At 41.7% G+C, this 24,931-nt stretch overlaps 2 protein-coding genes across 3 annotated transcripts in view; one reads left to right on the top strand and one right to left on the bottom strand.

Moving 5' to 3' along the window:
- Window positions 1-16,906, top strand: part of cnksr2a (connector enhancer of kinase suppressor of Ras 2a) — a 61,378-nt gene extending 44,472 nt beyond the window's left edge. Inside the window, exons 14-24 of one of the 2 annotated variants that reach the window (XM_085762650.1) lie at window positions 678-729; window positions 3,559-3,734; window positions 5,507-5,580; window positions 5,718-5,789; window positions 7,345-7,412; window positions 7,697-7,794; window positions 8,324-8,542; window positions 9,576-9,717; window positions 10,563-10,787; window positions 11,570-11,757; window positions 15,060-16,906. In XM_085762650.1, coding sequence (XP_085618776.1) covers window positions 678-729; window positions 3,559-3,734; window positions 5,507-5,580; window positions 5,718-5,789; window positions 7,345-7,412; window positions 7,697-7,794; window positions 8,324-8,542; window positions 9,576-9,717; window positions 10,563-10,787; window positions 11,570-11,757; window positions 15,060-15,257 — 1,512 coding nt within the window. In that variant the 3' untranslated portion in view covers window positions 15,258-16,906. The remainder of the gene's footprint in view (window positions 1-677; window positions 730-3,558; window positions 3,735-5,506; window positions 5,581-5,717; window positions 5,790-7,344; window positions 7,413-7,696; window positions 7,795-8,323; window positions 8,543-9,575; window positions 9,718-10,562; window positions 10,788-11,569; window positions 11,758-15,059) is intronic. The other variant, XM_085762651.1, reaches the window with a different exon arrangement.
- Window positions 16,907-17,126: 220 nt separating this feature from the next.
- On the bottom strand, window positions 17,127-22,967 carry klhl34 (kelch-like family member 34). The gene is made up of 2 exons (XM_085762652.1): window positions 20,912-22,967; window positions 17,127-17,257 (listed from the first exon to the last, which is right to left on the bottom strand). The coding sequence occupies exon 1, from the start codon at window positions 22,712-22,714 to the stop codon at window positions 20,924-20,926; it is 1,791 nt and encodes a 596-aa protein (XP_085618778.1). The 5' UTR covers window positions 22,715-22,967; the 3' UTR covers window positions 17,127-17,257; window positions 20,912-20,923.
- Window positions 22,968-24,931: the final 1,964 nt, after the last annotated feature.

Genomic DNA, 24,931 nt, shown 5'->3' with positions numbered 1-24,931 from the left:
GAAGATTTTTTTTTTCTCGTCTTTGTAGGAAACTCTGATGGATGCTGACACCAGTTAATGGATTACTTTTCTTACCTACTATACAATTTACTGGCCTTCTCATAAAAACTTGACTATAACAAGCAGGTGCTGCCGTATAATTAACACCAGATTGCTTAGGCCTTTCTCGGAAATATCCTCTTACTTTGCAGCTCGGTAGCAGCATAGTTTTCAGGAAATTGGGAGGAAAGTTTCCAGTTGGAAATAATGCTGGGGCTGCATGTTTGTCCTTCACATTTTGCCTACTGAAGGTTCCCTTTAATCCCCGAGGCCCCTGAGCTGTATTTTCTCACCTTTCCTCCGTCACCTGGACGTCCTATTGTGCCGCTGTCCCCTCCCCGTCCCCTTCCTGTCCCTCTGTTCTATGTTTAGAGGTGTGAGAGGCGCTAAAGTCGTCCGCGAGGTCGACTTTTCCATCCGCTCATGTGCATGTGAGAGGAAGAGATAATGAGCGACAGAGTTTTCCCTTTTGAATCCATGTGCCTTCTGCCTCATCTCCTCCGCTCCCTAAGATCTGTCATGTTTTATATCCCAGGATTCTTTGCAGCAAACAAAGGCCACTGATTCATCCTGACAGCCTGCTTTCTCTCTCCTCCTCTCCCTCTCTCCATCTCTCTTCTCTCTCCATCCTCTCTCAGACATACCAGCAGTCCTCCTCTCTGCAGTCAAAGACCAGGAAGAAGAATAAAGGTAAGCAGGAGAGCAGCCACCTGTTCCGTTTGGCGCGAGCGTGGATCGCCGCCACGGACAGATGCTCGCCAGTTGTGGTCACTCGCTCCGTCATTGACGCAGAACTAATGGAGAATTGTGTGAAAACATGAGAGCAGCTGCTGCTTCCTGGAGAGAGAGCTGAGTTCTTGAGGATAATTGAGACAAAGTGCTGAGACGTTTATTGGTTATATTGTGTTTATAAGGAGTTATTGATTTCGAGAGGAATTTTCATTAAAGAACTGCTGCATTTTCAACCAAGTAGATAATCATCCATGATTCCTTTATGACTGCAAAACATCACAATTAAAATGGGTTGTGTTGTGCACTGGGTAAAATATTCTGCCACTTAATTGGAAACAATTAATCTTAAGTTTTATTATTTCCTTCATAATTAGAATCAAATTCAGTAGTCATGAGTGTGAGTTTCCAGTTTCATATCACTGCAGGAAATGATGGAGCCAATGGAATAACTTGTCTGTCTCCAAGAGAAAAGTTTTCTGCCAATGCAGGTTTATGTTTTGCTGCTGTTTTCACTTTGGTTGAATACGGATCAACTCCATCAATACAATACAATACAATATATAGATGTCAATCTATACCATCCTAAAATAGGACCACCAACCATAATGTTGAATATACAATATATTAGAGATTGTGTATCATTATTAGGGCAGCTGGTTAATATTATTATAAATCAGTCTGAGTGATGACCAGTCAGTGTGAGTCTGCTTGTCCAAAATCCCCAAATATTACATTTCTAATTCATCGTGCAAAACAGAAATATACAGTAAATTCTCCCATTTCAAGAAGGTGAGACTAGTGAATATTTAACATTTTTGCTCAATTAATGTGATTAATCTTTGTTGTTCGATTGATTAATCATTTCAGCACTATTTGTTTTTTTTAGTGCTGCGTTTTCACATTAATATGATAATCTATTCATACCACACATTTAAAGATGCTGCTTGGTAATATGACTAATATACCTGACATGGTAATGGTGTTGTTTTGTTCTTTCCATCTTGTGAAGTGTAAATTAAAACTTGAGCTGCTGCAGTCCATATCACAGCAGCTGGGAGGTCGTCCTGCTGGAGTCGTCAAATGATCCTCAGCTTCAGCCTGAGTTTCCACAACATAAAGCATTTCATGGTCAGAGGAGAAAAAAAAAAACACATTTGCTTCATGCTGTGCATACATTTGCATTTGCTTTTTCACACATCACGCTTTGATGAGTCCAGGCAAGACTGCAGGCGAGGCAGCTTTCAGTCTAGTTGGGTATATGATGTACCTTTACAGTCCAGATGATAAATCTAGTGACTCAGCACTTTCTTTACGTGAGAGGGTCACCACGCCACTTCTGTTTTGGTCACATTTCATTAGAGAGCATAAAAGGTCAGGTTCTTTATCAGTGTTCTCATTATACCAGCACTTCTTAAATTACTTTTGAAGAAGTTTCCCTCTGTTTCTTCAAACAAAGGTTCAGATGATTGCATTTATTCATTTTCTCCTTCATTTGTGCAGTGATTTCAAGCTCTTAATTGTCCTTTTTCCAACTCCTTGCTCTCTGTTTCTTCGCCTCTTTGACCAAACCTTTTTTTTTTCTTTTCGCCACACTGTCTGGTATCAACAAGTTGAAAGTGTTTTTTTGTTTTTTTGTTTTCCTTCCACTAGCCCTTCACTTGTTTCACCATCTGCTGTTGTGACAAACTCTGAAAGCTTTAGCTCCATCTGCACTTTTTAATGAACGGCTTTGTTTGTTTACAGCCATCAAACCCACATTTCATAGGAATATGATGATAAGGATTTAATCCCATATTTGACATTTTTCTGATGTTTATTTTAAATATCTATAAGATTATATATTTGGGTGCTGGTGGCATGTCTTAAAGTGTATAGTTTTCACATCACAAAGTTACAGAAGTCCTGATTGCTCGTTTTAAGGCTCAGTTTCTGAATATGAATGTGTGCGTTTCTCTGGGGATTGAGTGATTTGATATTTTCACTGTATTAATATAGAGCCTAAACCTGCTTGATGAGGAAATGTTTACACAATACGGGAGCTTTAGATGCTTTAAGCTGCATCTTTTATGAAATCTTCGTTATGGTTCCAGACTGAGACAGTCCCCATTTTCAAATACAAGTCTGTCTTACAGCCAAGAGCTCAAGAGGCGTTGGTATCAGTTCACAGTCTGGGGTTATTCAAGGGAACCCCTTTCCCACACTTCCAAGATGTTGCTATCGTTTTCTCTATATCGGAGTATATGACTTATTAATTACCTGCAGACTCTTTTCACGCGGCATGTTTCCTTGTGTCGAGCACTCTGAAAGAAAGGTCTCTCCTTCAGAGATCTACCACATACTGCACTTCCCATTGCCACAGAAATGAATGGAATATTGAATTGCCTTTCCCCACTTTAAAGCTGCAAGACTATTTGATACGGTACAATAAAAAGTTTCTCCGTGGTCCTCAACTGGAAGCCAAGTTTCCTCAGTAATCTCTAATGAGGAACCTGCTAAGAAAAATGTTACAGGGCTTTTATGCCAGAGGGAAAAGCCAGTTTTTATTAAACACCTCTTACCTTACTGCAGTGCAGCACTGTTCTGTCAAATCCACACACTGAACCATTGCCAAGAATTATTGGTACATTAAGATGTGGCATTTTGTGGATGTGTTTATTCATACCCTGATGACAGACTTAAAGCAAGCACATAAAAGCAGTTTTAGTACCACGCTCCTATCCTTTTTTCTTTTGCTGTCTCCTAGTTTTATGATTTATGCTCTCTGTTATTTACCGTGTGTTGTTCCAGGACGAGCTTTGGCCTCCCTGAGTCGGAGGCGTGTTTCCTGCAAGGCGCTCGGCAGAGGAGACTGCGAGGGCTGGCTGTGGAGAAAGAGAGATGCAAAGGGTTACTTCTCTCAGAAATGGAAGAAGTACTGGTTTGTTCTCAAGGACAACTGCCTGTACTGGTACATCAATGAGGAGGTAAGCTCAACCTCAGTTGTAAAAATGTCATTTAAAGTGACACATTTCATAAAGTTTAAGAAAAGCAGACTCTGAAACAAAGATGAAATAATAACATTTGCCAAAACCCATTCTTGCTGTAACTTGATGGACGATTTGCAAGATTCTGCAATACTGGCTATGTTACTGTGACAAAGGCACTCTGTACAAGTTGCCCTGAAGTCAAACCTTGTGCTGGCATATCACACTCAAAGTTAAAGTTTTAAAATGTTGCAAACATCTGGAAGAAACTTCAGGGTCTGAACTGAATGCATTTTGTTTCTGCCAAACTAGCGGCACAGCTCCAGTGGGCTGACGACAACGTCAGTCTGTCAGTGTACTGCACTGAATTATTTGCCATGAGCTGTTGTACAGATACATAATTAACCAGAATACAAGTGATGCTGGCTTTAATGATCCTGACTTTTTGTTTAAAGGGATAGTTCAACATTTTGGCAAATTGGCCCTTTGCCATAATCCCTATAGTTTTAGGAGTTTGTTTCCTGTAATTGTCGGTGCAAGCTGTTTTTAGAACAGTGGAGCAGAGCGGCAGAGAGGCTAATGGGATTTCTTGGTTTCCCTAATCAAACTCATCAAATACACAATCCAACAACTCCAAATCGCTCTGGTGGACAAGTTGTGAGCTGCACATTCACCACGTTGTGAGATAATAACGGAACGTTACGTGACGGAGTTGTTGTAGAGGTAGGGTTAGTTTGATGAGGGAAACCAAGAAATCCCATGAGCCTCCATAGCGTAGCTCTGAGCAGCTCATGGCTCTGTTCCGCCGATCTAAAAAAAGCTTGCACTGACAACCATGAGACTCCATTTACATTTCTCAATGAAATATCTGATCAAATTTTAGATGGATCACTATGAAACTGAATACACATAATGATCAGCTTCTGACTTGTCATGATGAAGTGCCATAAGTAGGTCAGAAAAAATAAAAAAATAAGGCAAAAACATGTGTCTGTCAGTAACTAGAAAATGTTAGTATGCTAACATGCTAAATTAGGATTGTGACCATAGGCTATAAACAATATTTGCTAAGCATCTGCATGATAGCTTAGTCAATGTGCGGATGTTAACATGTTGGTGTTTCCATTTAGCTTAAAGGACTGCACTGCCTAATAGCATATTCAAAATAAAATCTAATGTTGACACCAATTAGAGATATTGGGCTCATTTAATAGAAGCTTTTTATCTGGTTACCCTTGGTAACAAACTGCTGCAGAGACTTAATCACCCTGGAATAAAGTGTGTTACTCCCGAGTTAAAATGTTTTTCCTGTCGCTCCCATTCTGCTAGAATGTGACTGAAGTGTCACGGAGCAGCTAGCATGGTTTTACACTCTGCTCAGGAACATGTGCTAAATGGAAAGCGATCTGCAGCCTCACACATAATGAAGTACAAACAATCTGACGTGCAGGTTGACCCAGATGCCGGTCCCTCTGCAGGCAGCCATTATGGCCGTTTCTGGGGGATGCTTCCTGACTGTTTGAAATGATTCATATCAAAATCATGTTTTATTTGGAAAGCTGTAGGAGGCCTGTGCAGCTTCCCTCTGTTATGTGTTGTCTTTAGTGAATCCCTGCAACGGAGGGAATGAGTATGAAGTTATCACGAGCCACTCAACCACTGTGGCCTTATTTATAAGAAAAACACCAGATTGAATTTCCTTCATTTCCTTCTTATTGTTGGCTTTTTATTTATTTTTCTATTCATTATTTCTTTAATCTCTTCTGTTTCAGGATGAGAAGGCAGAGGGTTTTGTCAGTCTTCCAGAGTTTAAGATCGACCGGGCCAGTGAATGTCGCAAGAAGTAGTAAGTGCATGATGAAAACTGCTCTATCTCATATTTATGTGTATTTTCTTGTCCTTGTGCAGGTGCAATTTATGTGCTCTTATGTATGAATGTTTGCCAGCGAAAATAGCTCCCTCTGTTTCCCCGTTTTTCTCCAGTGCTTTCAAAGCATGTCACCCCAAGGTCAAGAGTTTCTACTTCGCAGCAGATGGAGTGGATGACATGAACAGGTAAATCAGCACGTGCTAAATGTGGACGAAGGTTACGCGAAAGGGCGAACTCCCAGCTGGATGGCAAGAGTGCAGCTTCCTGTTTACCATCCCAGAAAGCAAATATGTGTAGCGTTTGATAATGAAGAGGAAGCCTGTTTTTATTTGGTGAAGTGATGCGTACAAAAAACATCATTTGCAAGTTATTTCCATAGAGAGAACAGTTTCGTTCTGTGCCACAGCCTCCTCAAATGATGATGGAATTAACATAATCTACAAGATTAAAATAAAAAATTGTCGACCAAAACATCTTTGTTACTGTGGTTACAGAAGTGAGAAGGTGAGAACGGCTAAAATTGTTCATGTCACACATTGATAAATAACAAAAAAGAAGTTTTCTATTTTATTTGAGGAACACTTTTAAAGAGCTTCTTAATCACATGGAAATGTTTGACATTTTGAAAAATAAAACACATGCACACATTTACAATTCAAAATGATACATTTGATTACAAACGTTACTGTACCTAAAGTGCTAAAAGTAAAGTACCTATAACAGACTGGTCCCTACTGTATCTCTGCTTAGATAGATAGATAGATAGATAGATAGATAGATAGATAGATAGATAGATAGATAGATAGATAGATAGATAGATAGATAGATAGATAGATAAATAGATAGATATAGATAGATAGATATACTTTATTGATCCCAAGCTGGGAAATTACAGTGCAGCAGCAGCATTACAGTGACGATAACAACATATACTGTAGTATAAGAATATAAAGAATAAGAATATAAAGAACAAACTATACTTTACATAATAAAATAGCAAAATAGCAATAGTAATAGCAAATAAAATAAAATAAATTGTAATGTACAAAAGTATATACAACAGAATTGGCAGTGTTGATTTTAGTGCAGTGTAGAAAAATAAAGTGCGCAGTGACTGTAAGTTATGACCAAAGTTTTTCAGCTGTTATTATACAGTGTTAGCTATAACATTGGATATGTTACTGCTTTAAATTAATTATAAGTGGTACTTGGACGGTGTAGTTGGTCAAGCTGGGGCTTATTTACTTACTTGTACTACAGATAATGTTGGTGAATGTAAGCTATCATAAGGTATAAGAATGTCTCACATTTCATCAACTGATCATATGACTGTTGTGTCAGTCATGTTAATGTGTAAAGTAACTATAGCTGTGACAAAAATGTAGTGAATGTTTCTCTGGCATGTTGTGAGGGAGGAAGAGAAGGGTGAAGGAGGAGAAAATGAAAATACCAAGAGTCAGATCAGAAGAAGCGTCTAAGGCCATTTTCTTAAAATGTCAAATTGTATAAACAGACATTTGTATGGTTTATTGATATAACTGTGTTTTACTACACATCTTTACTTCTCCTTTTGGCATTTGAATTGATTATTCGTTCAGCGGTGCCCGTTGTCGGTACGATGTGGGTTCAGCCTCCAGCCTGTTGTTTGTTTCACGTCGTTTGTTAGTTTGCCTGTGTAATACAGTAAGTCCCATCGATCTTAATCCCAGCCTCCTTCTGGGTGTTCTGTCCTTCTGTTAGATGGCTGAGTCGTCTCAACATGGCGGCTGTGGGCTACGCTGAGCGCGAGAGGATGCGCCAGGAGCAGGGTGAGGGTTCATTCAGAACCTCGCCGGAGGGGATTTGAGCAGATGGTTGTTGCACGATGGCGTTTTTAACCACCAAACACAAACATTATACAGTACTCTACACTCGTACTATTAACCGCCGCTGGACTTTACAGTGTGGTTACGATACAGTGCATTTATTTTACTATTATCTCCTGCCACCTGTGGTATTTTCATCAGTTATTGTCAGATCTTCCTGAAGGGATTTACAGATGAACAGATATCTGCTGTTTATGACTGTAGATGTGTGTGTGGGTTTCCTGTAGATTACTGGAGTGAGAGTGAACATGAAGATGACACCACCTCCAGCCCCAAACAGGACAGCCCCCCACCTCCATATGATACCTACCCACGGCCTCCATCAGTGAGTCACACACACAAACACACACACAACTGTATCACATGCGCATATAAAGCACATACTGTACCTTGAATCATGCTCTGTGCTCCTCCGCGGTCCATTTTATCTGTTGAAGTTATTGCCAATTAAGCCCACAGGGAGTGGAAGAGCTAAATTTGAAGTAATTGTTGCTATAATTAACCCTGGAACTGGTTGCTCTACATTAAGAGTCTTTGTCTTGGGGCATTTTCTTTTTTTTTAGTCTAAGGTGAGATGAAAAACTAAAACAACAACAATTATTACTGCACATTTTTAGATCAAGTAATCAGGGCCACCAGACCCCCCAGGTTACTACGTTTTCAAAATATAATATTTGAAAATCATGGTAATAAATAGTCTGTGGTGTGTCCTCTCTGTGCTGTCCACTCTCACACACTTATTCAGTTATCATCTGCCTCCTTCACCTGATTAAATCCTTTTCTGAAGTGTTGTCATTTCCAACACGACACAAAGTGATCTGTTGACATCTTCCGTGTCTCTGTCTCTCTGTCAGATGAGTGCCTACTTGGAGGGCCGGACCACTCGACTGTCCTCCACGGAGACGTCCCGTTCTCGCTCTTCCCAGGAGGACTTCCTGTGCGGCGAGCCACCTGCGGCGGCCGCCGAGCCGCAGTACCACCCCGGTCCTCTGGGGGGAAGCACCTCGCACAGCGGGAGGAAACCGGGCGGCAGCAGCAGCAGCGACGTACAGTACAGATGTGACCCTGTGGAGGTGTGTGAGATGATGTTTGACAGTGGTAAACATATGTATTAGATAGTAAGTACAAGATAATGTATGTGATGAACAGCTGTGACGCTAAATGTATGTATCGATAATTTCAAGCAGATGGTTTGCTGGTTTTTAAACGTGTCTGTCATCTGTTTGTGAGTGTGTCCCATCTGATACAGGGCAAAACATATAAACAAATTGTCTTTCATGATGTACATAGTGAATATGGATGAGTTTGGGTGACTAATTGCTAACTGGTACGCGCTGCTTACCACACACATCAACATTTAATTTGCTGACTCCGAAAACCTTCCTCCTAAAAATCACTGTTTTCCATTTTCACATTCTCTGAGCTTTACCCCCGAGACAGTTTGTACACAGTGTGATGCTGCGATGTAACTGGCAAACACTTTGCTGCTGATTGCATTCCCCCTACCAGTGGGACATCTTGGTTTTAATTTCCTTAGAAATTATTTTTATTGCTTTTTTTGCAGAAACATCCTTCATTTTTAGCATTCTTGCTAGCTGTTGTTAGCTAACTGTTGTTAGCAAGCATGTTGTCTGTTCTTCCAGCACTTGTGTAATGTGGTGTGTAATGTATGTTGCAACCACTCGGGGGCCGTTTTTGTTTTTGTTATACAAGGTTTTCTGAGTATTTAAAAATTGTATGAATATAACAAAATTACACATTAGCTACTAGCTACTTACATTACAGTGGAGGGTATGAGTGTATCTGCTACTATAAGTGCACCTACTTCTTAATGTGTTGAGTTTCTTAATGTAAGCATGGCATTAATGGGATTCAACTTTCATATACAGTAATTTTAGGTTTAAATTGCCTGGATCACAGATTGTGTTAGCATGTTATCATGATGCACTTGCAAACCCGTATGTGTTCAATGCATGCTTGGGTATTCTCCCAGAAACTTGTCTGTGATGAATAATACAAAAAATGAATACAAAAAAACAACAACAACCAAAAAAGATTAAAATAAAAAAATCCTTTCACCACTAAATTTGTTATTGCTCCCTACAGTACCGTTCCAGTCCTGCGGGGGGCAGCAGTGAGACAGGGTCCCCTGGCCGATCTTCATCATCTCAGAGACGTTCCTGGCAAGACCTGATCGAGACCCCACTGACTGAGGCCGGACTGCACTATCTACAGACTGGACCTTTAGGTATTGACTCATTTAACCAGAGGCTTCAAGGAAGCAAAGAATTGATGACTTTCATACAAAATGCCTTGACAAAATGACTTGATGATTTGATAAACTGATACATCCCCAATTTGTGCTGCATATTTTCACATGCATGGCACATTTTAATTTTAATTAATATTTCTGAAAATAAATTCACTCTGAAGTTTGAAAAACTAAAATCTCCCTCTGTTTTGAAGTTATTCCCAAGCTCTTCAAAGTCTTGTGCAACTTAAGTGTTATTCTAAGTTCAACAGTACACACTGCATTGAAATTTAACTTGAAAATATATATCCAAATTTTTTTTTATATATATTTATTTATTTAGCACGAACAATAGAATTTAAAACAACATGGACAACCAGCATAACTGGGATGTGCAAAGGGGAGGTATAAAACCCAAAAGGGCTTATATAAAAACCTCACCCACATATTCAAAAACCAAATTTGTTACAATTTAAAAACAATAACATAGGAAATAATGAGACAATAACGAAAAATAAATAGAAAAGTAAGTGATTAAACAGTAAATATTAGGAAATAAGGAAAAATACATACATAAATGAATAATAAAATTGTCTTGTTAGTAAAGTAAAAGGACAGCAAAGGAATAAAAAGATTAAAACAAGCTCTGTAAGGTTTATTTTTACCTTTTCAACATCATATTCTCTGTCTCTAATGTTTGTAAATGTGTCTTACATGTACAGTACAGTACTTAACCCTTATATGTCAATGTACTATATGAGTGATGCCGTTCTAATAATTCTATTCATTGGTTACAACATTAGCTCTAATGTCTCTGTTGTTCTCTTCTCTTTACGTCACAGAGGACGCCGTCTTTGCAGAGCCTGGTCCTGGGGGTGGGATTATGACGGCCGGAGCCGTTTATACTCTTCCCGCACAGAGGAATGTCCCGTTGCCCATGGCGATGCAGAGGCTGATTCCTATGGCAACCCAGGGAGGGAAACCCCGCAGCTTCACGCTGCCAAGAGACAGCAACCTACACACACTCCTCACGCCCCCTGCGAAAGAAGAACAGCAAACGCACAACGGTGAGTTCAAGTCAGGAACATACTACCGTACGTGTGCAGTGAAACAACTTCAGCACATACAAAAGAGGACAAAAGAGCAGAAAAGGACGCACATTTTGTGTTGCAATGTGGGCTGCGTGTGCACGTCAGGTGAAAGCAGAAATTGTGTCTTGCTCTGAATGACTGCCACCGGAGAGAGATTTTCTTTTTTTAAGGTGAAGACGTTGACGTCAGTGCATGTGCCAGAAATAAAAACGCTCTCAGGCAGACACATTTCCATTTAAATCATCATCATATCGAGCAGGGTAACGCACACTCGCAGCCATGCAGCAATCTAATGAGGCTAATGAGACAATGGTGCACTGGTTGCCGAGGTGAGCCCAGTGGCAGACGGGATGGAAAAGTGTCTAAACAAGGCAGATTTATACAGTAACCAGGTGATATGATAGATTTAGGGGTTTGAGGGGGAAAGAAAATGAAAAGTTGAACAAAGCTGTGAGCAGTGAAACTGAAATAATAACTGTGTGAATTAGTCAGGTGAAGGAAATAAAATCATCCCTGAGGCTGAAGAATTATCCCTGAGGCTGAAAAGCAAAAGCCAGAGCAGGATTTTTATCATCATTGATAATCTTTCTCTGACTAATAGAAGTCAAGTGTAGAGGTGTGTGCTGCTGTCCTCCAGTGGTTGCTCTGAGATATAACTCAACCTAATCAGATTTTTTGACAGCTCCTTAACGTCTGAATTCTAAATCATGAATAACGGCTGTGCCTCCTCTCTCTGTCTCTCTGTCTCTCTCTGGAAGGTGGAAGCGAAGGCGCGTCCCTCGGCGACCTGTTCCGAGCGTGCGAGCAGGGCGGGGTGTGTCCTCTGGGTCGCGCGTCGGAGGCCAAGGGCCAGTCGGAGTTCAGGCAGTCGTTCCTGCGCCGGGCCGCCGACCCTCAGCTCAATGACCGTCTGCATCGCCTCCGCATACTGACCTCCACGCTGAAGGTTGGTCCCCACAGCCCCACCATCACCCCCCCACCACCACCACCACCATGTGTTTACACACACAGGAACATGTGCCAGAAATGAAAGCATATGACACATGGACGCCGTGAACAAGTGTATTTTCGAGCACAATGCAGCAAGATTTGTTTTATATTAAAGCTATAATCCTTAAGATTTCTGTTTTTGCTCCATCTGGCAACAGTCAGAAACACACAAGAAGAGCAACTGATGATTTCCTTTCGTGTGCAGCCAAACAAATTTACTCCAATAAAGCAGTCGGATTTCACGCTGCACAAAATACTTTGCAGCTTCTCACTGTGGCTGCTCCTTCTTGTTCTATTAATTTGAAATGAATTTTTGCGACTGATTCACAATAAAAGCCTGCCTGCCTGTGGTTCGGCAGTTGGCCACTTAATTAGCGTGGAGCGAGTGAGAAGCAACGGGGAAATGTTTGGTTTATTTGCACAAAATCAAAAACTGTGGTTTTGGTTTCATGGAAATCTTAAGGATTAAAAACTTCAAATTTGCAACCTGCGTCACGCAGCGCGCACACACACACACACACACACACACCGTCATTTCCCTCTGTGCACCTCTTCCTGCTGTTTGTTCCAACTTTCAGGAGGTCGTGCAAAGCTTTCATGTTCAGGTGCATCTCTCACTGGATGGAGCTGAAACTGAAATCCAACCATTTTCTAATTCTTTCTAATTGCTCATCCTGTGTGGACAGGGTTTCAGTGTTAAATATGAGCAGGTTGACAGGAATTATTATTATTATTTAATTGTTTTTCACATTCCCCAGGCCTGATTCACTGTTTATTTCTGACCATGATTTATACATCAGTATTCATATATTCACACACAGACACACACTCACGTGCTGGTAACTGTCTCTGTCTTGTTAGTTCTAGTGGGGTCATGTGTCTCAGTCTGTCTTCTCGGTTTTGGTTTGGAGTCTTTTCTATCAAGCAGCCATCTGTGGCTTCATGCTATATGAGCAGTGGTTGTGTTTCTGGCTGCGTGCCTGTGAATGGCTGTGGCTGTTGTTGTTTTCTTTTCTTTTCTTTCTTTCTTTCTTTTTTTGTTTTCTCCGTGATGGTTTGGTGAAGATAGTCTTTTATGTGTGTGTGGGGCTTTGTCGCTTGTGCGTGTAGCTGTTTTTTTGGGAGGACCTGTGGCTCTGGCTGCCTGTGTCTGCTGGTACAGGTCGGTTGGAGGAGCTTTTTACATGTTTGTTCCCTGTCTGGCGTTTCTTAAAGGAATACACCAAGTTTCCGGGGGAGTCTGATTGAAACGCTTCCTGGTCAGAGAACGTGACCGTACAGTAAGACAAACAAAGTACCCAACTGACCCCCCCGCCCCCTGTTTGCTATTTCCAAGGGAATCAGGTCCCTGTCTCTCCGCGCCTCTGCTGTATTTGTGTCTTCAGGCAGTAATAACTTATCTGCACCGGTTGCTGTGGAAACGACAAAAGGCATGCATATTTTCTACATATTTTTCCATCCATCAAAACCGAACCGAAACAATACGCTGCCGTCTGGGTAACGAGCGGAGCGTTCTCCAAACTCTTCGCAGCCTCTCTGTGTAGCAGACAATAATCAAGATGGAGGAGGTTCATTTATGTTGAATTCTGCCGTCACGGCCGACTGACTGTGCACTGGAACTGACATTCTACAGTAATAAAAGTGTCAAAGGACTGAAATCTGTTTGAAGTAGCCAGACTAAGATGTGTCCCTCGATATTAAGAGATGGCGCAGCAAATCAGGAGCGTTTTCTGTTGTAATCAGTTGATTAAAAAACTTTATTAATATCCATTTATATCAATCTGCAGCAGCTCAATTTTGATTTGGGTCAGTCTGAAGATGCTGAGGGATAGTGATCCGCTTACAAAGTGAAATGTGGGTTTATATCATTGTAATATTCATAACCTACTCAGTATTATTAGTTTATTTTTAGACAGTGTCTTATATTAAAGCACTTAATTTCACAAATAATGTTAATATTAGATACCTGTTTCTTATACCAATACAAACGGCAGCTATACAACTAAAAATGGGCTTAATAAAGATAAAGCCAACAGCATAAGGTGGCCATGTACGGTTCCTCAGTGCACCTCATTTCAGTTCCACACACGTCATTAAAGGAGACATATTATGCCCCCTTTCCACAAATTAAAATAGTTCCCAGGTGTCTTAAAGACATGTCTGTGACATGCTTTGGTCAAAATACCAAACATCAAACATCACAGCTCTTTTCATCCTCTCAAAACAGCCCTGTTCAGAATGGCTGGTTTCAGTGCCTGTCCCTTTAAATGCAAATTAACCACTGCTTGCCCCGCCCCTTCCATCGGTCTCAGGTAGGGGTGGGGTTATGCAAATTCGAAACCTATAGTTACATCACTGGAAGACATCTGAGGGAACAGCTCATAAAACCACATGGATTTCAACCTGGGGACCCTGCACAGACTAGCTGGCTACTAATGGGGATCCTTAATAAACAATTCTAAACATTACAGATTTGTTTGTCAATTCTCACATTTTGGCGGTCGGAAGGTAAGACAAACACCCACATATATGTTAAAGAGCCTTCAAAAAGTGATATTTCCATAATATGTCCCCTTTAACTTAACACTGCAGCCTGGCAACTGATAATAAATATGTTCATAAATAGATATAAATATCTTAACAATCAAAAAAGACACACGCTAATGAGGTTTGTGTGCAAGCATGAATTCGACACGTAAACAAGTCATTAATCAAAAGGTTCAAACTATAATTGATCTCGTTTGCTGCCTTAAATGTATTAACGAATGGATTTCGGTCCAGATGCTGTGCAGCTATTGATGTGGCGTCCCGGTAGATTAAAGAGCTGAGGAGGATAAGCACCAGCCAAAGGGATCTTTCACAATCTGGCGACGAAATTGTGAAAAATCTGGATTGCCAGATCGCCTTTATTGGTGATTAATTCACTGATAAAGCAGCACCGAAGCAGTTAGTAACTATTAACACCTTATTAAAGCCGTATTAAAGCAAGCAGCTCCATACTAATTTGCTCCGTCTTGCTTTTGAACTCATGTTGTTGAAAAACCTAGTGTCTGTATTCTCATTATCTAACAACCAGCTCTCACTTCTCTGATGTCGAATCTCCCCAAACTCAGTGTATCCCCTTAAGTGTGTGTCTTGCTTTTCATGTGTCTGCGTTTTTTATTTTGTTTTGTTTTTAAGGAATAGTGATTAAAAGCCAAAAAAAAAAAAAATTAAACCCCCCTCCCCCTCCCCTCCTGTGTTTCTGCATCCTCATAGGACAGGGAGGGGGAGCTAGCGCTGATTGACAGGCTGTTGGCCAATCCCCAGCTGTCGTCGGCTGAGTTCCAGGAGTGGAAGCGAGCCTATCAGGAGCTGTTCTCTCAGGAGCCAAACTCCAACGCTGAATCAGACCCCGGCCCTCCGCTGACCCCCTCGCTCTCTCACACGCACTCCTACATCGAGACCCATGTCTGACGTGTGAAAAAAAAAAAACCCACTCTCTCAACACTCACCCGAAAAACACACAACGATCGCTTTTTAAAGCTGCTCTCATCCCCCCTCTCCGATTGTGGAAAAAAAAAACCTTGCAGCCGACGACGTTTTCGATGCATCACGGTCAGCGGAAGAGGTTTCGCATCAGGGCGCAAGATAGTGATGGATTGTTTTTCGAGAGAGAGAGGGACGTGAGGACAACTTGATCCGCTTCTCGATAGCTTTCAGCAGCCACAGTGTACGAGCGCAACGTGACAGCTCTCAGAGGAGGACGCCTCTGTGCCCTCATGTCACATCGGTCCACAAGCTGATTGGTTATGCCACTCCAGCTGGCTCGGGGGCGGACGATACGCTGATTATAAAGTATATGTTAGCTTTTCTGCTCTATACCTATGGATATAAGGAACTGACACATCTATCCCTTTTGGTCGACCAGTCACCAGACTCCTCGATGTGGACAGGCCTCACAATAGTGTCTTCATGAGCTGCCATTACACTGTACTTCATCCTGCTTGTTGTGCCATGTTTATACTGATTGCACAGTGTCTAATAGACAGTCTAATAGCCTCAGAGTGACACATTGTATCCCATCAAGCCTTATACTTGATGTCTATGATGATATTTTTCTGTACAGTGAGTGTTACGGCAGAGAACAATAAGCACAGGATCCTTTTAAAGAAATAAAATATTAACTAATCCCAGTTTCTATCTAGTTTTAGAGACTTTTCTTTGTGCTGGTTTTGGTAGAACTGAATACTGTGCTGGGCTGGACCTGAAGCATGCACACTCTATACTCTAGGACCCATTTAAAGGAATAATCCACCCCTAAGAGCTCTTTAACACTGCTGACTTATATTTAGACACAGTTTATGTTGCGTTTAGGGACCCATCTTGCGGTACAGGTTGTTAGTTATTTTAGCACATAACTGATCACGGCCATAAATCTGAGGAGGATTTTTCCCTCTCGTCCTCGTTGTCCTCATGCGGCGTCCGCAGCTCGCGACCATGTGACGAGATCTGTATCTGGATCAGCTCCACAGGCCTTTGAGTTGACACCTGGCTTTCGATAAGCGTTCTTATTATCTCAATTGTTCCTACATTGTGATCAGATCTCACCATGCAAATCATGTCTAGACAGGGTTTGTGTGTGCGCGCCAGGTCATCGGAGGCTCTGCCACCTCATGGATTATTTTCATTTTTTAAACGCACGCTTTGGAGAACGACTGGATCACCGCTGCTGCAGCTTTTAACTTTTGTGGAGCAGCTAACTTTTTGGTTATAAGACGGTGATTTTTCTCTACATTTGTACATTTAAATGTTATGGTTCAAAACACTGAAGCAAATCCCACTGTGTATCAAAACCTACTTGGCAATAATCCTATTTCTAATTCTCAGTTTGAACGTGGAGGCGCTAAGTAAATTGCACTTAGACTTGGCTGAGATCCGACCACAGTGCGAGCCAGACCATCTTACATTAATGTGTGAATCCTGTATTTCCATTAAACCACCTCAATCTCATCTAATATCTATTGATCACATTGCCCTATACCCCCTATTTACCTTTTTTTATTATTGTAAACTGATAGCCTACATCATTTCCCAGTGTTGGAGTGCAGCAGCACACAAACAAAGCACCTTCAAAGGAGGAGACTGGATTCTTGCCTCAGGATGTTTTTTTCTGGCTTTAATGGGCAACTTCATCCTCATCATAACACCTGAGATACAGTCACCATGGCGACCAGAAGTACATGAGACAAAAACAAGGGGTGGAGGTGCTCGGGTTTGGCATAGAACAGCATCCTAAAACACAGACTCACACCAAAAAAAAAAGAAAATACAATTCATTTTCACTTTAATTAAAGTAGAAGAGCAGAGCCTTCGTCAGAAAATAACTCCTGACAGTTTCATTGATTTTTCCGTCAGCAGTGTTAAAGTCTCCACGGGGTGGACTTCTCCGCAGAGAACAGTTGGCTCTCTGTATCCTGCATGCCACAGAGAGGGAGAGAGGATGAGGAATATTTGCATAGGAATTGAAACATGGATCTAATAAAAATATATTAGTTTGTTATTTGTACGCTGCTGCCAAATGACTTAATACTCAGAGACACTGCACAAACCTATGAAAGCAATCATGCACACAATTGCACACAACACACACACTGATGATGAGCGCACAGAAACACAGTTTGAATGCTCTTTCTATGCTGCTGCCCGTGGTTGGTTGTAGTAGCATGTCTTTGTTGTAGATAAACACAATATTCCTTTTTCTGTTTTTGTGTTTGAAATCTCTAGATACAGTAGATCTCTCTTTGTAGAGTGCAAACTAAGTGTCTTGGATAATGTTCTCTAATTCTATCAGGTTTTTTTGGGGGACAGACTGTCGTTAAGTAAAGATTGTTTAATTGTTGAAGATATAAATTATGGTTGGAAAAAAATAACAGTATTTATTTACGTGATGAATCTACGTGTTCTGTCGGAGGAAGAGGGCGGATCAATAAAGTTTGGTTATTTGGATGAAGGTGTTTTTGTGGTTTGTTTTTTGGGGACTGACATGATGAGTGCCAGTAAAAGCCGCTGTTCTTCTGTCTGAACTTCCCTATAGTGGGATTACTGTCTCACCAGCTGTTGGTTGCAGTTGACAGTGTTTACTAACATCATTCCTTCTGATCCGTGACCAGTATTATATATATAATATAATATATAAATATTAGATATATTTTTGTACTCCACATTTTTCTCTTTTTGAATTATCTTTAAACTCCTCAGTCCTAACTTTGCATGTAGGTGCTAAATGCACCTCAATTGAAGACAAGGAGTTGACCTTTTCTAAAAGTGACTGTGGAACTGCATAAACCATATTTGGACAGCAAATGAATTTGATAAAGAACAAATTAGAAAAACGTATCTAAAAATACTATATTTTTTTAAATGTCAGAAATAGGTGTTTTCTTGGTTTTACACTATAGCTAAATTATTTTATTATTATTATTATTTTTTTTTTACTGTTGGTACATTTACTGTACCAAAGTCAAGTTGTGCTTTCAAAACAAACTTGTGAGACATCACGATTTGAAGCAGACCATTGCAATAGCTGTCCTTTCTTTGTCTAATAACAGATTGTAAAGACTGTAGTCAGAGAAAATTTTAGCAATACAAGAAGATTTTATGTTATTTTGTTAAGATGACTCTGACTAAGACTGTGATAAATTGAATAAACACACCATAACATTTCAGTTTGACAACGTTTTATTGGTATGTATTATTAATAGAATGAATTTTTGAAACATTCTCCAGTGGTTTATTGATCATGTCCTGTAGGTGCAGTTTATTTGATCCATCAAAATTCACAACACATATGCATTACTTTATGATAATAACCAATTGGAATGTTTAATTATACAACATCTGCATAAAATCCTTACAATGTTTTTACAGTAACAGATAAAATGACTGATGTAGTGAGCATTTTAAGTTTCCTGTATTTAATAGATTAGAAGTTATAGTCCCCACTGTGCCTCACTGGAGTTTTTTTTTTCTCATACAAGAGGTCCAAATTTATTCTGCATGTAACATTATCTTCAAACATAATAAAACATGTTGAATAAATAACATTTATGCAGACAGCACAAAATGTATTCAGGACTAAATGGAAGTAGATACAAGCACAAAAGCCCATGAATAATGAATTCCAGCAGGTTACCTCGCTATTAGCCACAAATCATGCATATGATTTCCTGCTAATGCTTCGTCTACTCTGCAGCTTTAAACCACTTTGTCCATTTGGTTGGCAGTGCAAATAGAAATGGGAAAAAACAAGACAGAAAAGAGGTCACTCAATATCTTTGGTTGACTTATATTTCTATATCTTGACTATCTTATAGAAAACTTTAATTATTCATCGCTAGCAAATAAACAGGAATGAAACTTTTATCTACAACTTCTATAAAATATTCAGCTTAGCTTTGCTGTTGTTTTGTATTTCAAAGATATCCTCCTCTATTTCCATCACCTTATCTCCTGTTTTGACTTCCTCTCTGTTCCTTCTTATGTGTGATAGCCTCCTCTGCTGTCTGGCTCAGCTCTGTCCTGAAATCTGTTCAAGAATTACCTTCTTCACCTCTCCCACAGTCATTCTCCAAATCCCCCCTTATCTCTCTCCTTAGAGCCTGTTTCATTTCTGCTTTTCAGAACGATTTCACATTCAATCACAGGAAGAGTGCTGGTTGAATCACCAACTATCTTGCTGCTCTCGTGATTGCCTGTCATTTTAGCTCAGACTTTAACCTTATATTACTGATACACTCATAATTAGCTCTTAATAAAAGTGTTAGTCGGAAAAAATGTATTTACTAGCCTATAAATTAGTCTAAATCACTGAAAATAAATGTTCCACATTGTTTCAACCACCATACTTAGACATGCAATCAACCCAAACACACTGAAATGCACCTTTTAGCCTTTTGTAGGTTTAAACGTTTTCTTCAATCATTGCTCACCAATAAACCAATTTAGGGAATTCATTGTCTTGACAGTATTCATGAAGAGGGTTTTACCATTTTGTACATTGGCTAGAAGCAGGATGATGGTTAGCTATAGCCTAGCATAGACTACTCGCAAAGGTCATAACAAGTAGCCTACAGTTAAAATCCCTAATTGACCTATCTTTGGTTAATATGTTCAAAAAAACAATGAATTGTAGGTAGTTTTACAGAAACATAAAATAATCCAAGATAGCCCCCCTTTTACTGTAACATGTCCTAAACTAGTTAGTGATATTAGAGTTAGCTTAGCATATTCTAACGAGGGTTTGCTTAGCAAATAAAACAGAGCTAGGGAAAGTTAGCCGTATCCGTCAAACCAAAAGTTTGAAAGAACTGTCAGCAACTTCTTAAGATCATTGATTAGCATGGTGTGTGTGGTTTGTGTAATCCACAAAAAGAGCAAATTGTAAAAACTTAAATATTTTCAGATAAACTGTAGGCTACTATTCTGCACTTTAATTCCCCAAAACGTCAAACCATATAAGAAGTAGGCTATAGTGGAAGAGTAGTTTAGCATAAAAACTGGAGGTAAAGACAGTTTTTAACTTGTCTCTCCTCTGTTGTATGTTCTATTTCTGTACCAGAACAGTGCAAAAATGACAAGTCATGGTTCAACTGCATATTATGTGTTTTATGCTAAGCTAACAGTCTCCTGGCTCTAGCCTCGTATTTACCATACAGACATGAAAATGGTGTCAATCTTCTCTCAGCAAGAAAGTGCCTATTTCTCAAAATGTCAGCCTAATGATGCACACCTGCTCTCCTCTAATGAGACACGACTGGAAACAGCTTGAAATATACAGTTGGAGTTGGAAAGTAGAGCTGTCAGGGCTGGGGTGGATAAACATTTCATCTCTGACAACCCAGTTTCATTCCCCAACCGAGGCCACAAAGCTTTCTACTGTCTAGAATACTTTTAGTTCCCTATCTTCTGCTGTTAAGTAAACTTGACATGCAAAATCTGAGAGCCCAAGCCACATCATTACCACAATATGCTCTGTTCTCAGCAGTTTTAGGATTACTTTGCACCTACTTGTAAGTGTAAAAGCTTCAATATTGGCATTGTATTACATAATTTGTGAAATGTTTTCTCACATTGTGTACACTTTAGTCTGGTAGGGGCAGCAGTGTACACTCAGTGCCAGTGAGAGGTCTAGGAAGTTGGCAGATCTCTCTCCAGCGATCTTTTTTTGTGTCGTACTCCAACACGCTCTTCACGATCACCTCCTGGCCATCGCTCCATTTCCTCCCTCCGAATACCAGCAGATTCCCAGAGGGCATCGTCACCATCCCGTAGTTGAAGGAGCCGATGAGAAGCGGTCTGAGGCGAGTCCAGTGGTCCGACTGCGGGTCGTACCGTTCTATATCGCAGAAAGGTTCGTACATCCCCAGCAGGGCGTAGATGTAGCCGTTGGCGGTCGCCAAGCGGTGACTGAACCTGGCGATAGACATGGACGCCCTCTTTTCCCAAACTCTACCCTTGGGGTCCCAGTGTAGGAACTCTCTGCTGCTCTCCCGGTTCTCATCCTGGTTATCACCGTGGTTACTGCCACGGATGCTGCCCTGACGACCCCCTGACACGTAGATGCCGCCGTCGAGCGCGATAGAAGCGTGGCCGTAAAGAGAGCGAGGCATCGGCGCGCCTCTCCTCCACGCTCGTGTGCTCATGTCAAAAAACTCAACGGAGGCTTTGGAGGTGTGTGTGTCGGCGCCCGATGGTGTGTATCGTCCCCCGATGGCATAAATAACATCCTCCACCACGCAGCAGGTGAACCGCGCCCTCCTCTCCAGCATGGACTCCACCTGCTCCCAGCGGTCGAAGCGAGGATCGTACCGCCACACCTGGTTGGATGTCGCAGTGGTGATGGATTTTTTCCCATCCTCGTCTCCCTCTTTCACTTCCTCCCCTCCGATCACAAAGAGGAAGCCTCCCACTGAGCACACGCAGTGATTTCTCAGTCTCAGCGGGAGACGGGAACTCAGAGATGAAAACTTCTTTTCCGTTGGATCAAACACCAACACCTGCTGTTCTGGGCAATCCACGCTAGACCCTCCACCCACGAGGAGCACACGATCGGGGGATCTGAGCGTTGACTGCTTGCTTTGTCTGATTGGCTGGGCTGAACCCATCCTGTGGTACTCCAAGGCACGGGTCAGCTGACTTCTGATTAAAGGCGTTGCCATGGCTCTGTGGTTGAGGTTGGCGAGATCCGACGGGCAGACCAATCCAAAGCGCAAACGACTCAGCATAAGATTCGAATTCAGCAATGGGAGGGGTCCGTTCTCATCCAGCCAATCAAGTGCCAGCTTTATTAGCTCCACCTCCTTGACGCCCGGTATCTCATCGGCGTCGAGCACCGCCATGAGCGATTGGACGTTCAGCTCAAGGAGTTCATCCCTGCTCTCCTGCAGCAGTGTCCCCATCTCCATAGCGATGGTTTGATTGGCAGCATCAAATGTGTTTGATAGCACGTGGCGATCGGCCAGGTTAGCATAGCTGCAGCAGCTCTCGGAGCTTAAGCCATCAATCATGAAGCGTTCGCATATTGACACAGCCGTCTCCACTTGCAGGTACCTCGCCGCTTCCAGGACAACGGGAATCGTCGAGGGCGATACACTGAGCCATCCTGAATACAGGAAATCCAGAATAGCATCTAAACCCTCAGGTGTTAACGCCGGGAGGGCGATGGAGCCGGCTAATCTCTCCGTAGTAGCGTCTCCAAACAGAGCCCAAAAATACTCGCTGGAGCTGGCTAAAAGGGCGCGATGACAGGGGAAGGATACACCGCCGGCCTCCAGGACCACATCACACATCTTACTCTGAGACCGCAGACGCTGGAAGCCGGAGAGAAGTCCGGTTCTGTGGGAGGAACTGTAGAGGCAGGAGTAGCTATCCATCCAAAAAAAAGAAGGAAATGGAAGGAGGTGAAGGAACAGAAGTTAGAAGGAGGGGGAAAAAAGAAGATGAGCAGCAAGTTAAAGAAAGAGCTTAGTCATGAGGAAGCAAGGGTGCAGCACCGAGAGGGAAACGTCGAAAAAGATGCATGCACCGAACTGCATGATAAAAAAAGACAGTTAGACACTGGCAGAGCAGGATGGGATGTTGAAAGCAGGAAGAAGGGAGCAAGAGGAAAAAAGGAAGGAGCAAGTAGAAAAGAGAAAAGTGCATGTCCTTAGTCGAGCTCTCTCCATCTGTGTTTTTGTCCGGCTCTGTCTGCAAGCGGCGAGCATGTGACACCATGATAAGGAGGTTAACAACTACCAATCCTGTGACCCCACCCCCCCGCCGCCCCGCCGCCCCACCGCCCGCCTCTGGCCCTTAATCACAGTCCGTCCCAAAGTCTCCCGTCTCTGTCTGTGATATCCCAGGTCTGTTTCTGTTTGCTTCATGTTTGTCCGCTGCCCTTTTCTCTCTCAGTCCAGGAGGGACTATCCAAAATACATGCATCCAACATACACACTGACAACCAGGGCAGCAAGCAGATGCAGGATAAACACATTGAACACACATATATATAAAGTGCAAAGGGAGCCTGGCAGGGGTTTAGTGTCTATCCCGGCAGATGAACTCATCAGTAAATACAGCTGCTTTAGTCTGAGACCAAGATTCTAGGGCACGCTGGCATGACACCTATCTGCGCCCTCATAGCCACGGCGACAGGAATAGAAACACACACACGGCTCAGAAGATTTCGGCGCGAGGGACGCAAACTCACCGAAGTTTTGCCAAGCTGTCACATATTTCACATGTGTCAGGAGTAGCACATAACGTTTGGTATTAGAGTAAGCCGTGACCTTTGGGGAGGCATTTAACCTCATTATGACCGGCTGCGAAAATCACGCCGACGGATGTCATGCTATTATTTTGGTGCAGAGATACAAGACGGATAGAGGTGGATTTGTTTACGGTGTCAGACTACATGTTGTCCCGTGTGTTTACGGTCGTCTGACACACACACAACTGAGCTACCGTTTACACTCCTACAGTACAGTACGTCGACGTGGAAACATTGCTTTCGTCGCGCTTCCATGTCTTTTGCAGCATTCTCCGCAAAGTACATTTTGTATGATTTATGATCATCGTCTCTGAATAGATGCTGGCTCACGCTCACGATGTGTGCGTGTATGTGTGTGGGTGTGTTTGTTTTATAGGAGGGTTACACTAGTTCAAAATTCAGCCACAAAAGATTAAAAAACAGACTCACGCCTTTTCTTTTCTTTTCTTTCCCTAACTGGAAAGTGTTTTTAATCTTTCCCACACAATGTCAAATCCTCCCGTATGGTTGTTAAAACACCAGCAGTGTTTCTCTCTCCGAGTCGAATAGTCCACCGTGACCTGATGGGAGGCTAAACTTAGCTACAGCTGCTCCGTGTGTGTGTGTGTTTGTCTGTGTGCAGGAGGACATGTGATGTGATGATAGATATGTGGTCTAATGAGGCAGAGATGTGTGTGTGTGTGTGTGTGCGGCTATCCGGAGCGGGTTGTGTATAAGTGCAATGGCATGTGTGCTTTAATGTGGCATTCCTCTGGGTAACAGATGGATTTTGGAGGTTTAAGTCAGGATAAGTATGACTCCATGCACGGATGCCACTGACTCCTACCTAAAAGCCAGTAATACCTTTTATATATGCACATAATACAAGATCATTACACTTGGAGATACCAGGACTTGTTGAAGCTCTTCGGGCGCTGCAGCTATAACTAATAACGAGAAAGCTCTCCAAGCAACACAGGAAAACATGAAGGTTTAATTTATTTTTGTCAGACTTTTCAGGTTATTTAAATTTGCCTACAGTAAATGGATTTTTTAATCATCATAGTACGTATAAAAAGTCTTGCTCTCTTTACTGTCAATCTCTCCAACACCCACAGCAAAAAAAAGAAGCGTCTCGGCCAGGAAATAATCCATTTTAATCGTGTCACATTAAAAACTTTACTGTCATGTCCTGTCATCTCATCTCTTTGTCAACTGATACAGCCGTCGACTTCACCAGGAAGATCTTCTCTTTTTTATTTAACATGATGAGGGCGACGACAAGACAAGAGTCTGTAGCCATGTTATCCAGCCGAGCTGTGTGGCAGTGGTGAGAGCAAAAAGATAATGTCAGCATCCT

The sequence above is a fragment of the Trachurus japonicus genome, chromosome 20 (assembly GCF_045865225.1).
Source record: "Trachurus japonicus isolate A0001 chromosome 20, Traja_1.0".
Classification (NCBI taxonomy): Eukaryota; Metazoa; Chordata; class Actinopteri; order Carangiformes; family Carangidae; genus Trachurus; species Trachurus japonicus.
This window is presented reverse-complemented; position numbering and strand designations above follow the sequence as displayed.

Bases quoted from the DNA above. Each gene is read 5' to 3' on its own strand.
- klhl34 (XM_085762652.1), bottom strand. From the start codon at position 22,714: ATGGATAGCTACTCCTGCCTCTACAGTTCCTCCCACAGAACCGGACTT.